Below are 15000 nucleotides of genomic sequence, written 5' to 3'. Positions count from 1 at the left end.
CCAAACACTTCCCATCTTCACTCAATCACAAGATCTGCTTTACTGGAAGCTTTCCTGTTGATTTAGGTAGCGAGGGCGGGGGGAACAGATCAGGGATGAGGGGGGGGGGGGTGGGGGCGAGAGAGAGAAACGATATAACTCACACTGCAGGACGCGAAAAAAAAACAACTCCGGGGAACAGAAAGCCACAGTTAGGCGGGAGAGAAAGCAAAGTGACTCAAAAAAGCTGGAGGGAAGCTCCGTTTTCCCGGAGTCAGTCAATCTGTCCCAATCCCATTCACCCCCACATTTCCAGTACGGTGAGGAGGGGGGGTCGTAATTGTGTCAGGATTCTCAGAGCTAGTGTTGGGAGTCTCTGTAAAAACGAATGTCAGTCCGTTCCGTCCAATCTTGGGGGAGGGTCCCGAACGGGGAGATTGGTGGGGGGAGGTGTTGCGGAGACCAGGGAGGAGGCCGGGAGAGGTGGTGTGGTGGGGGGGGGGGTGGGGACCTGTGGTTGGCCGCCCCGCACCTCTGGGATCACCTCTCCAGCAGCCGTTTCAGAGCCCGCTCGATGTTCATCCGGTGGCCCACCCGCGTCACGCCCAGGTCCACATAGTCCTCCTTCTGCAGCGAGGGGAGGTGGCTGCCGTCGATCTCGTTCTCCAGGAAGTGCTCCCGGTGCTCGCCCAGGTGCAGGTACTCCAGCCAGTCCGCCACGTCGAATTTGGTCCAGAAGGCCAGCGGCTTGCCGGCGAAGGGCTTGTCGGGGGGCAGGGGGGGCGGCGACTGGAAGCTGGTGGTGGGCGAGTGGGCCCGGCTGCCCGCCACCGGGAAGCTGGCGTAGCTGTTGCCCGCCGAGGTGGGGGCGCTGTGCACGTCGTACGGGCCGGCGGCCGCCGAGGGCAGGGGTCCGGCCGCCGAGGGCAGGATGGGCAGCGAGGAGGGCCGGGGCGTGCCGGGGTTGGCCCGGTGCTCGGAGGCGTGGGGCATGGAGGGGCTGGGCGCCCTCCTCATGGCGGGCTTGATGTCGAACTCCACCGTCTTGGGGGGCTTCGGGCTGTGCTGGGGGGTCTTGGGCCAGTTCTGGAATGTGTTTCCCGGCGGAGGCTTCGGAGCGGTGGCCCCCAGGACGGAATCGTCGGCGATCCTGCGGCAAGAGGACAAGACGTGGGAAAAGTGTCCCGCGGGATTCCCGTACAATCCAAACACTTCCCACACCCTCACTCATTCACAAGGCCCGCTCTGCTCTGTCACGAGCCCGACGGAGACAGTGGAAGCAGAGCAACACCCCACAGCAACAGGCCCTTCGGCCCACAATCTCATGACGCCAAATTATAGAATCACAGAAACCCTACACTGCAGGAGGAGGCCATTCGGCCCATTGAGTCTGCACCAGCCACAACCCCACCCTGCCCTGTCTACATCATCCCGCACATTTAGCCCGCTAATCCTTCTAAACTATGCAGCCTGGGACCCTAAAGGGGCAATTTAGCATGGCCAATCCACCCAGCCTGCACATCTTTGGACACTAAGGCACAATTTAGCATGGCCAATCCACCTAACCAGCACATCTTTGGACACTAAGGCACAATTTAGCATGGCCAATCCACCTAACCAGCACATCTTTGGACACTAAGGCACAATTTAGCATGGCCAATCCACCTAACCAGCACATCTTTGAACACTAAGGGGCAATTTAGCATGGCCAATCCATCTAACCTGCACATCTTTGGACAGTAAGGGATAATTTAGCATGGCCAATCCACCTAACCTGCACATCTTTGGACACTAAGGGGCAATTTAGCATGGCCAATCCACCTAACCAGCACATCTTTGGACACTAAGGCACAATTTAGCATGGCCAATCCACCTAACCAGCACATCTTTGGACACTAAGGGGCAATTTAGCATGGCCAATCCATCTAACCTGCACATCTTTGGACAGTAAGGGATAATTTAGCATGGCCAATCCACCTAACCTGCACATCTTTGGACACTAAGGGGCAATTTAGCATGGCCAATCCACCTAACCTGCACATCTTTGGACACTAAGGGGCAATTTAGCATGGCCAATCCATCTAACCTGCACATCTTTGGACAGTAAGGGATAATTTAGCATGGCCAATCCACCTAACCTGCACATCTTTGGACACTAAGGGGCAATTTAGCATGGCCAATCCACCTAACCTGCACATCTTTGGACACTAAGGGGCAATTTAGCATGGCCAATCCATCTAACCTGCACATCTTTGGACACTAAGGGGCAATTTAGCATGGCCAATCCATCTAACCTACACACCTTTGGACAGTAAGGGGCAATTTAGCATGGCCAATCCCCTTCTAAGACGTTTAAGCTAGTTTAGCCAGGGGCACTAGCAGGGTAAATATGTGGGGTTAGGGGTTAAAGCCAGAGTGTTGGTGCAGGCTTGATGGGCTGAATGGTCTCCTTCTGCCCTGCATGTATTCAATGATTCTATTCTATGGTTCAATTGGTCATGGCTTCCTCAGGTGGGTCACAGGGCACCAGCGGCCCTGTAGAACAGAAGATTACAGGATTTTGCTAGCAGTGATGGGCTGAATGGCCTCCTCCGATTTTAACTTCCACTAACGTGGAAAAGGTTCCTCTGGGGCCGTACTGAACTAAACTCTGATTTCACACTGAATAGAGCAGCCCAGCAACTGGCTTAAACATCTGTACCCTTCACCGTACGGGGTGGGTGGTGGTGGTGGTGGGGTTGGAGGGGGGGACACTGGTGTGGTGTCCAAGCCAAGAAGACAAAATCAGAGGCAGGACATTCCGGCAAAACTTCTCTGAGGCTGGTAAGAGCGTTGTTGATAAAAAAAGAGGCGTGCTGTCAAAGTTTTCCATCTTGTATTCACCAGGACAAGCGCCAGAATACCAAATTTCAAAGGAAGCAACAATTTACATTGCGTGGGAAAAGTGTACTGATTGGTTGGCGTACACGTTGTAAGCCTCTATGCCTCTAAACAATCTTGATGGGCCGAATGGCCTCCTTCTGCACTGTAGGGGTGCTACGACATGGACCAAACGTGGGCAATCCAGAATGTTTGGTGGGTAAAAGCTGGGCGGCATGGACGAGTTGGGCCGAAGGGCCTGTGTCCGTGCTGTAAACCTCTGTGACTCTAAGCAGTTTTGATGGGCTGAACGGCCTCTGTCCGCACTGTCGGGATGCGACACACACACACACACACACACACACACACGTTCTCCTCCGGGGTTTATGGTGTTACCTGTGCCGCGGGATCACGGGTTTGGAGACGGTGGGCGGGCCAGCGCTGTCGCTGGAGCGGGTCCAGGACGTCCCGCTCATCTGTTGGAGCTTGGAGCTGAGCTCGCTGATGATGCTGGCCTTCATGGTCGCCATGTTGGGGCCCTGGGCGAGAGACGAGTCCTCCCAGACCGAGGCGATGGGCGGCGGCTGGCGCTCCTGCGGCTTGGCGGGCTCGCCGGGGGGCAGGGGGCCCGGGAAGGGGGCGTTGGAGAGGGCGGCGGGGTCCCTCAGGGGGCCGGGGCCCCTGCCCATCAGGGGGCGGGCGCGGACCCGGGAGGCGTAGGGGGGCTTGTCGGCGCCGAAGACGTGGCCGTCCAGGTAGGCGATGTAGGTGTCGAGGAGCTCGTTGCCCTCCGAGGAGAGGCCCGAGAGGCTGGAGAAGGTGGAGACGCTGCTGATGGTCTCCAGCTGGTGGTCGCTCCCGCAGCGGCTGTCCACCTCCTCGATGCCCGAGTCGCCCACATTGTCCGCCAGCAGGGCCTCGGTGGAGGGGGCGCGGCTGCCGCCGGCCGGCCGCACCCCCTCGGCGCCGCAGTCCAGGTGGTTCTCCTTGGGCGCCTGGGTCAGGTTGGCCACCTCGCTGTCGTAGGAGGTCAGGCTGGAGCCGGTGGAGTCCACGGTGGGCAGGCTGCCGCCGCCGCCAGCCTCGGCGGGGGGGGCGGAGGAGGAGGCGGGCGGGGGAGGCGGGGGAGGAGGGGGGGGCGGCGGCGGCGGAGGCGGCGGGGGGGGAGGAGGCGGGGGAGGAGGAGGGGGGGGCGGAGGGGGGGGAGGTGGGGGCGGGGGGGGCACCTCGGAGCCGTCGAAGCTGTTGGAGAACTCCAGCGGCGGGGGCAGGGGGTCGCTGAAGACGAACTCCTCCTCGGCGTCCAGGGAGGGGGCCGGCGGCGGGAGGATGGTGAGGGGCAGCGCCTCGGGGTCGGGGGGCTTGGGGCGGGGGGGAGGGGGCGGGGGAGGCGGGGGCGGCCCGTCCTGGCCAGCCGGGTGGGCGTTCTCCACGAAGCGGACCCGGAAGTCGGCCTGCCCCTCGCCCTCCGGCCCCGGGGCCCAGGCCCGAGGCGCCGCCGCCGCCGCCTCCTGGGCCTGGGCCTGGGCCTGGGCCTGGCTCTCCGCCTCCTCCGTCCTCTGCGGCCTGAGGGCCGGGCGCCCCCCGGAGGGGCCGGCCTCCTTGCGCTGGGCGGGCTGGGGGGCCCCCCCTGCCGCCGGCGCCCCTCCCCGCGGCTTGGCCCCGGGCCCCTCCGCCGGGCCCTTGCCGGGGTCGCCCCTGGGCTGCTCCTTCAGCGAGCGCTCGCGGGCCGCCAGGGCGAGCGCCAGCGGCGACTCGGGGTCCAGCACCTTGCCGGTCAGCGGGTGGATGAAGGTGCCGGGGCCCGGGCGGGGGGCGAAGCCGGGCGCCGGCGAGTTGAAGGCGCTGGCCCCCGGCTGTTTGCCGCCGCGCTGGGCCTCGTAGGCGTAGCCCAGGTCGCCGGCGTAGGTGAGGGGCGCCCCGCGGCCGGCCGCCGACACCATGATGTTCATGAAGGTCTCGGCGTTGTTGAACATGCCCTCGTCGATGGATTTGGAGTGGGTGAGGCGCGAGGGGCTCTCCGGCTCCTCCTCCGCCACGTCGGTGGAGAGGAAGATGGCCGACTTCCGGCGGGCCTCCATGTAGCGCTCGCGGTCGCGGCGGGCGGCCCCCACGATGGCCGCCCCGAACTGGCTGGTGAAGTCCAGGCTCTCTCGGGCCTGCAGCGGCTCCACTCCCACCTCGGCCTCCATGCTGCTCCCCTGGCTGCTGCGGCCACTGCTGCTGGTGGACGGGGCCTTGATGATGATGGTGGGGATGGGGATGGAGCACGTCTTGTCTTGTTGCTGTTGCTGTTGCTGCTGCTGCTGCTCGTCCTCCACCTTCGACTGCTTCACCAGGAGCCCCTTCCTCCTCACCGGCTTGGCCGGCACGTACATGGCGGTGTTCACCACCCTGGCCGTGGGGTTGGCGTAGCGGTTCTCCGTCGCCTGCGCCCGGCGGGCCCTGGCGTTGGGCTGCGAGGCGGAGGGGGCGGCGGCGGCGGAGGAGGAGGAGGGGGGGGCCCCCGAGGCGGAGGGGGGGGCCCCCCCCCCGCCGGCGTGCCGGCCCCGCTCCTCCGCCAGCTGCTCCGAGTCCTGCCGGTAGACGGCGCCCGCCGCCTTCTCCCGCTTGTGCCGCCCCTCCTTGGCCTCCCCCTTCAGCGCCGGCGGCGGGGGGCCGGGGGGCTCGGCCAGGTCGTGCCGCAGGCTGGCGTAGATCTTGGGCTCCCCGGGGTTGAAGGTCGAGCGGACGGAGGCGGGGCCCCCGGGCAGGGGCGGGGGAGGGGGCCCCGAGCGGGGCTGCGGCAGGTTGAAGGGGGGGTCCGGGGGGGCGGTGGTGGGGGGCGGGGGGATGTCGTCGGCGCTGGGGACGGAGAGGCTGCGGGCGAACTTGAAGGAAGGGGGCACGAGGAACTGTTTCTCTTCCTCGGGGACACCTGGAACGACACAGGCCACAGAAAGGAGGTGTTTAGGATTCCTTCCCGCTTCCCATTCACTTCCTGTTCCCGAACCGTTACCAACTGGGAAATTCCAGCCAATCCCGTATTATTCTGTCAGCGGCTCTGTCAGACAGGGGAGAGGGTTTACCCTGGGGGGCTTCCTTTACATTTCCACGCCAATCGATGAAACATTATGGGGGCATGCCTGGGATCCTGCTGTGCACATTCTGTCTGCAACATTACATTTCAAACACTACTCACTGTCAGTGACCTGTGTTCAAATGGTCTGTCTCTGTATAACACTGGGGTACAGTACTGGTGGGGACGGGTCTGTCTCTGTATAACACTGGGGTACAGTACTGGTGGGGACGGGTCTGTCTCTGTATAACACTGGGGTACAGTACTGGTGGGGATGGGTCTGTCACTGTATAACACTGGGGTACAGTACTGGTGGGGACGGGTCTGTCTCTGTATAACACTGGGGTACAGTACTGGTGGGGACGGGTCTGTCACTGTATAACACTGGGGTACAGTACTGGTGGGGACGGGTCTGTCTCTGTATAACACTGGGGTACAGTACTGGTGGGGACGGGTCTGTCTCTGTATAACACTGGGGTACAGTACTGGTGGGGACGGGTCTGTCTCTGTATAACACTGGGGTACAGTACTGGTGGGGATGGGTCTGTCTCTGTATAACACTGGGGTACAGTACTGGTGGGGACGGGTCTGTCTCTGTATAACACTGGGGTACAGTACTGGTGGGGATGGGTCTGTCTCTGTATAACACTGGGGTACAGTACTGGTGGGGATGGGTCTGTCTCTGTATAACACTGGGGTACAGTACTGGTGGGGACGGGTCTGTCTCTGTATAACACGGGGGTATAGTACTGGTGGGGACGGGTCTGTCACTGTATAACACTGGGGTACAGTACTGGTGGGGACGGGTCTGTCTCTGTATAACACGGGGGTACAGTACTGGTGGGGACGGGTCTGTCTCTGTATAACACTGGGGTACAGTACTGGTGGGGATGGGTCTGTCTCTGTATAACACTGGGGTACAGTACTGGTGGGGATGGGTCTGTCTCTGTATAACACTGGGGTACAGTACTGGTGGGGACGGGGCTGTCACTGTATAACACTGGGGTACAGTACTGGTGGGGACGGGTCTGTCTCTGTATAACACGGGGGTACAGTACTGGTGGGGACGGGTCTGTCTCTGTATAACACTGGGGTACAGTACTGGTGGGGATGGGTCTGTCTCTGTATAACACTGGGGTACAGTACTGGTGGGGACGGGTCTGTCTCTGTATAACACTGGGGTACAGTACTGGTGGGGACGGGTCTGTCTCTGTATAACACTGGGGTACAGTACTGGTCGGGACGGGTCTGTCGCTGTATAACACTGGGGTACAGTACTGGTCAGGACGGGTCTGTCGCTGTATAACACTGGGGTACAGTACTGGTGGGGACGGGTCTGTCTCTGTATAACACTGGGGTACAGTACTGGTGGGGACGGGTCTGTCTCTGTATAACACTGGGGTACAGTACTGGTGGGGACGGGTCTGTCACTGTATAACACTGGGGTACAGTACTGGTGGGGATGGGTCTGTCTCTGTATAACACTGGGGTACAGTACTGGTGGGGACGGGTCTGTCTCTGTATAACACTGGGGTACAGTACTGGTGGGGATGGGTCTGTCTCTGTATAACACTGGGATACAGTACTGGTGGGGATGGGTCTGTCACTGTATAACACTGGGGTACAGTACTGGTGGGGACGGGTCTGTCACTGTATAACACTGGGGTACAGTACTGGTGGGGACGGGTCTGTCTGTGTATAACACTGGGGTACAGTACTGGTGGGGATGGGTCTTTCTCTGTATAACACTGGGGTACAGTACTGGTGGGGATGGGTCTGTCACTGTATAACACTGGGGTACAGTACTGGTGGGGACGGGTCTGTCACTGTATAGCACTGGGGTACAGTACTGGTGGGGACGGGTCTGTCACTGTATAACACTGGGGTACAGTACTGGTGGGGACAGGTCTGTCAGTGTATAACACTGGGGTACAGTACTGGTGGGGACGGGTCTGTCAGTGTATAACACTGGGGTACACTACTGGTGGGGACGGGTCTGTCACTGTATAACACTGGGGTACAGTACTGGTGGGGACGGGTCTGTCAGTGTATAACACTGGGGTACACTACTGGTGGGGACGGGTCTGTCACTGTATAACACTGGGGTACAGTACTGGTGGGGATGGGTCTGTCTCTGTATAACACTGGGGTACAGTACTGGTGGGGACGGGTCTGTCACTGTATAACACTGGGGTACAGTACTGGTGGGGACAGGTCTGTCAGTGTATAACACTGGGGTACAGTACTGGTGGGGACGGGTCTGTCAGTGTATAACACTGGGGTACACTACTGGTGGGGACGGGTCTGTCACTGTATAACACTGGGGTACAGTACTGGTGGGGACGGGTCTGTCAGTGTATAACACTGGGGTACACTACTGGTGGGGACGGGTCTGTCACTGTATAACACTGGGGTACAGTACTGGTGGGGATGGGTCTGTCTCTGTATAACACTGGGGTACAGTACTGGTGGGGACGGGTCTGTCACTGTATAACACTGGGGTACAGTACTGGTGGGGACAGGTCTGTCAGTGTATAACACTGGGGTACAGTACTGGTGGGGACGGGTCTGTCACTGTATAACACTGGGGTACAGTACTGGTGGGGACAGGTCTGTCAGTGTATAACACTGGGGTACAGTACTGGTGGGGACGGGTCTGTCACTGTATAACACTGGGGTACAGTACTGGTGGGGACGGGTCTGTCACTGTATAACACTGGGGTACAGTACTGGTGGGGACGGGTCTGTCAGTGTATAACACTGGGGTACAGTACTGGCGGGGACGGGTCTGTCAGTGTATAACACTGGGGTACAGTACTGGTGGGGACGGGTCTGTCTGTGTATAACACTGGGGTACAGTACTGGTGGGGATGGGTCTGTCGCTGTATAACACTGGGGTACAGTACTGGTGGGGATGGGTTGTCTGTGTATAACACTGGGGTACAGTACTGGTGGGGACGGGTCTGTCACTGTATAACACTGGGGTACAGTACTGGTGGGGACGGGTCTGTCTGTGTATAACACTGGGGTACAGTACTGGTGGGGATGGGTCTGTCACTGTATAACACTGGGGTATAGTACTGGTGGGGATAGGTCTGTGTATAACACTGGGGGGGCAGTCCTGGTGGGGACGGGTCTGTGTATAACACTGGGGTACAGTACTGGTGGGGATAGGTCTGTGTATAACACTGGGGTACAGTACTGGTGGGGATAGGTCTGTGTATAACACTGGGGTATAGTACTGGTGGGGATAGGTCTGTGTATAACACTGGGGGGGCAGTCCTGGTGGGGACGGGTCTGTGTATAACACTGGGGTACAGTACTGGTGGGGATAGGTCTGTGTATAACACTGGGGTACAGTACTGGTGGGGACGGGTCTGTCACTGTATAACACTGGGGTACAGTACTGGTGGGGACGGGTCTGTCTGTGTATAACCCTGAGGTACAGTACTGTCAGTTTAGCACCCTCCTGTTCCTGTGTGTGTTACTGAGTGCCCGATCTCCCTCATACCCAGCCTGCCACTTACCCATTGACTTCTGCCTCATCAGTCCTTGCTGGGCAGCGAGGTATGGTCGATCAAAGCTCACAGACTGACCCATTGCTGTCATCCCCTGTTGGTCATACAATGGCTGGAGGAGATAACAGATCGATGGTTAGAAATGTCTACATGTCTCTCAGCGAACCTCGTATAGGCCGCAGCCTCAGTATAGAGTTAGCTCAGTCTGAACTCCCCACCTCTCTATCTTTCCCCAGCTCACTGGGACAGATCTATTGTGGTATTAATGTCAACCCCCCCCCGCCCCACAGTTTCCTCCTCAAAATCATCCCCCTCCACCCACGACTCCCTCAGTCACCCTCTAACTAACTAAGATTCCACAGGGGCCTCCTCACATCTGCTACCTCATTCCGACAGTGTCCCTGGCGACTGTGAGGCAGGGGGGTGAGGGCCAACACACAATTGGCACGGTGGCACAGTGGGTAGCTCCGCTGCTCCACAGCGCCAGGGACCCGGGTTCAATTCCCGGCCTTGGGTCACTGTCTGTGCAGAGTTTGCACATTCTCCCCGTGTCTGCGTGGGTTTCGTCCGGGAGCCCCGGTTTCCTCCCACAGTCCGGAAGATGTGCAAGTTGGGTGGTAAATGACCCCTTAGTGACCAAAGATGGTGGATTAGTCATGGTGAATGCAAGGGGTTACAAGGATAGGGCGGAGGGGAGGGATTGGGCAAGGTACTCTTTCAACACTCGATGGGCCAAATGGCCTCTTCAGCACTGTTGGGATTCTCTGTCTCTTTAGCGCTGGATGGAGTCGAGCTTCTCGAGTGCTGTTGGGGCCGCACTCATCCAGGCAAGTGGGGAGTATTCCATCTCACTCCTGACTTGTGCCTTGTAGATGGTGGACAGGCTTTTTGAGTCAGGAGGTGAGTTACTCTCCGCAGGATTCCCAGCCTCTGATCTGCTCTTGTAGCCACTGTATTTATCTGGATAATCCAGTTCGATTTCTGGTCAATGATACCCCCACACCAGGATGTAGATAATAAGGGAATTCAGTGATGGCAATATCAAGGGGAGATGGTTAGAGACTCTCTTGTTGGAGATGGGCATTGCCCGGCACTTGAGCAATATTCCATGTGCAAATGTACCACACAGTAGCGGCCAGTCAGTCCCACATGTCCCTGCAAGTGTTTAGAATCCACACAACCCCCACTACGCTCCGTATACACCCATGACTGTGTGGCCAAATTCCTCTCCAACTCGATTTTCAAGTTTGCTGATGACACCACCGTAGTGGGTCGGATCTCAAACAATGACAAGACGGAGCGCAGGAATGAGATAGAGAATCTGGTGAACTGGTGTGCAGACAATAATCTCTCCCTCGATGTCAACAAAATAACGGAGATTGTCATCGACACGCCCCTGTCTACGTCAATGCGGATGAAGTGGAAATGGTGAAGAGTTTCGGGTTTCTAGGTGTCCAGATCACCACCAACCTGTCCGCCCCCACCCCCCGTACTGACACTATAGTGTACGGAAAGCCCACCAATGCCTCTACTTTCTTGGGTGGCAAAGGAAATTTGGCATGTTCGTTACGGCTCTCACCAACTTTTACAGATGCACCATAGAAAGCATCCTTTCTGGATGTATCACAGCTTGGTATGGGCTCCTGCTCTGCCCAAGACCGCAAGAAACTATGAAGGGTTGTGAATGTAGCCCAATCCCTCACGCAAACCAACCTTCCATCTGTTGACTCTGTCTACACTTCCTGCTGCCTCGGAAAAGCAGCCAGCATCATTAAGGGCCCCATACGCCCCGGACATTCTCTCTTCCACCTTCTTCCGTTGGGAAAAAAGTACAAAAGTCTGAGGTCACGTACCAACCGACTCAAGAACAGCTTCTTCCCTGCTGCTGTCAGACTTTTGAATGGACCTACCTGGCATTAAGTTGATCTTTCTCTACACCCTAGCTATGACTGTAACACTACATTCTGCACCCTCTCCTTTCCTTCTCTATGAATGGTATGCTTTGTCTGTATAGCGCTGCAAGAAACAATACTTTTCACTGTATATTAATACATGTGACAAGAAATAAAACCAAATCAAATCAAAAAAGCCTCTCCAGTTGCATCCACCAGCACTAGCCATGGTGCAGGGGTAGCACATGGGCTTCTGAATCAGAAGGTTGTAGATTCACGTCCCATTCAGGATCTGGGGGAGGCTGACACTCCCACTGCAGTACTGAAGGAGTGCTGCACTGTTGGAAGTGCAGCGCAGTTGGAGATATGTCGCCTTTTGGAAGAAATATTGAATCGATGCCCGCGTACCCTCTCAGGTGGATGTTAAAGATTGCAAAGCACGATTTCAAAGAAGGGCAAGGGTAGAAAGGATATTACTAAACTAGAAAGAGTGCAGAAAAGATTAACTAGGATGCTACCAGGGCTTGATGGGTTGAGTTAGAAGGAGAGGCTGGATAGACTGGGACTTTTCTCTCTGGAGCGTGGGAGGGTGATCTTATAGAGGTCTATAAAATAATGAGGGACATAGATCAGCTTTTCTGAGGCAGCGGGAAGTGTAGACGGTGTCAATGGATGGGAGGCTGGTTTGCATGATGGACTGGACTATGTTCATGACCTTTGTGGTTTCTTGCGTTCTTGGGCAGAGCAGGAGCCCATACCAAGCTGTGAGACAACTGGAAAGGACGCTTTCTATGGTGCTACTGGGACTTGATAGATTGAGCTTTGAGGAGAGGCAGGATAGACTGGGACCTTTTCTCTCTGGAGCGTAGGAGGCTGAGGGGTGATCTTATAGAGGTCTATAAAATAATGAGGGGCATAGATCAGCTAGATAGTCAATATCTTTTCCCAAAGGTAGGGGAGTCTAAAACTAGAGGGCATAGGTTTAAAGTGAGAGGGGAGAGATACAAAAGTGTCCAGAGGGGCAATTTTTTCACTCAGAGGGTGGTGAGTGTCTGGAACAAGCTGCCAGAGGTATTAGTAGAGGTGGGTACAATTTTGTCTTTTAAAAAACATTTAGACAGTTACATGGGTAAGATGGGTATAGAGGGATGTGGGCCAAATGCAGGCAATTGGGACTAGCTTAGGGGTTTAAAAAAAGGGGTAGAATGGACAAGTTGGGCCAAAGGATTGTTTTCATGCTGTAAACCCCTATGACTCTCTGACCAGAAAAGTGTATCCTGGCCAATATGTATCACGAACACAGATTATCCACTTTTTAGAGGAATGAAGAGTAAATATTGGTACTACTGGGAATGACCCACAGGTGGTGCTGAGGAGCTAGTCAGGTTCCTGCTCTCTACCGCCATCGCGGGACTGTCTCTGGCACTGCAGATAGACATGACACCAGTCTGTGATGTGGTATTTGGAGACTATGTTAAAAAGTCTCTGTTCGTTTAGTCATTAATTTACTGCGCATGTGGCTGAGAATGAGAATCACCCCCATCTGGTCCGCCCGGTAGATTTAACCGATGATTGAGTTATGTCACTCAGTGAGGCTTTTAATAAAATCCTGGGAAATCATTGGAATTAACTGTCTGGCATCAATATTACTGTTCACACACTCACACCCACACACACTCACTCACACACACTCACACCCACACTCACACACACACCCACACTCACACACACTCACACCCACACCCACACTCACACACACACTCACACACATTAACACTCACTCACACTTACACACTCACACCCACACACACACTCTCACACACTCACACCCACACACACACTCACTCACACACACTCACACCCACAGACACTCACTCACTCACACTCACACCCACACACACTCACTCACTCACACTCACACCCACACACACACCCACACTCACACACACTCACACCCACACACACACTCACTCACACACATTAACACTCACTCACACTTATACACTCACACCCACACACACACTCTCACACACTCACACCCACACACACACTCACTCACACACCCACACACACACATTAACACTCACTCACACTTACACACTCACACCCACACACACTCACTCACACCCACACTCACACACACACCCACACTCTCACACACTCACACCCACACACACACACACCCACACTCACACACACACCCACACTCACACACACTCACACCCACACTCACACTCACTCACACACCCACACACACACATTAACACTCACTCACACTTACACACTCACACCCACACACACACTCACTCACACACCCACACACTCACATTAACACTCACTCGCACTTACACACTCACACACACACGCACTCACACCCACACACACTCACTCACTCGCACTCATACCCACACACTCACACACACTCACTCACACCCACACACTCTCACACACTCACACCCACACACACACTCACATTAACACTCACTCACACTTACACACTCACACACACTCACACCCACACACACTCACTCACACTCACACCCACACACCCACACACACTCACACCCACACACACACTCACATTAACACTCACTCAGACACACAGACACACACTCACATACACACTCTCACACCCACACATACACACTCACACACACACCCACACACACACTCACATTAACACTCACTCACACTTAGACACACACACAGACACACACACTCGCATACACACACATAACACCCACACACACAAACACACACACTCACACACACATATACACAAACATACACTTACACACACACACTCACACACACTCAACACCCACACACACTCAACACCCACACACACAAACACACACACTCACACACTTATACACACACATTCACACTCACACTAACAGACACCCGCACTCACACACACACACTTACACACACACACACTTGCATACACACACACACACGCAACACTCACACACACACCTGCACTTACACACACACACACTCACGCACACAAACACACACTCACGCACACACACACTCACGCACACACACACTCACGCATGCACACACACACACACACACACACACACACACACAGGTTGTCACTATCCATAGTCCATAGCGAGGAGAGGGGAGCGACTGAGGTTGGATGGAGAGGGAGTTGAGAGGGAGCAGATTGGGGAAGAGGCGGAGGTCAGAGAGGGATGAGGAAAGGGAGACAACGGAGAGACACATGGGGCACGATGTTAGACACTGGAGCGAGCCCTAGTGTCTGAGGCCACTCTGCCCCTCTCTCTCTGCCTCCATTCTCCCACTCACTGTCCCCCTGTCCACCCTCCTCTCTTTCTGCACACTCACCTCTGCGCTGTAGAAGGTTCTGGCAGCTGTCCGTGACTTTGGCACGTTAGCCTGGGTGCCCGAACTCTCGTTAGCGATGGATTGCTGGGCAGCGGCCAATATCTCATCCAGTCTGTCTGTGGGTGCAAGAGAGGAACTGATCAGGTCGGGGCCTGAGTGAGGGGGGGAGTGGGGGGTGCTGAACGGGTACAGCCACTTCCAGGCACCAAACCCCTCAATCACCAACCCCCTCCCCACCCTGCCCCGCAACATCAATCAATCTCTAACCCCCCCACATAGCCCCCCACCACCTCCCCAGTGGCAGACGTGCCCCCCTCACTCTCTCTCAGACACTGAA

The 15000-nt window shown here is 56.3% G+C and overlaps 1 protein-coding gene across 1 annotated transcript in view; it reads right to left on the bottom strand.

The window, feature by feature from the left end:
- Positions 1-519: 519 nt before the first annotated feature.
- Positions 520-15000, bottom strand: part of LOC145361524 (SH3 and multiple ankyrin repeat domains protein 1-like) — a 30008-nt gene continuing 15527 nt past the window's right edge. Inside the window, exons 3-6 of the mRNA XM_080217337.1 lie at positions 14664-14779; positions 9424-9526; positions 3235-5755; positions 520-1129 (exon numbers count right to left, since the gene is read on the bottom strand). Coding sequence (XP_080073463.1) covers positions 520-1129; positions 3235-5755; positions 9424-9526; positions 14664-14779 — 3350 coding nt within the window. The remainder of the gene's footprint in view (positions 1130-3234; positions 5756-9423; positions 9527-14663; positions 14780-15000) is intronic.

The sequence above is a fragment of the Carcharhinus amblyrhynchos genome, chromosome 35 (assembly GCF_965287045.1).
Source record: "Carcharhinus amblyrhynchos chromosome 35, sCarAmb.v2.hapA, whole genome shotgun sequence".
NCBI lineage: Eukaryota > Metazoa > Chordata > Chondrichthyes > Carcharhiniformes > Carcharhinidae > Carcharhinus > Carcharhinus amblyrhynchos.
Note: the sequence above shows the minus strand (reverse complement) of the source record. Positions and strands in the feature narration are given on the sequence as shown.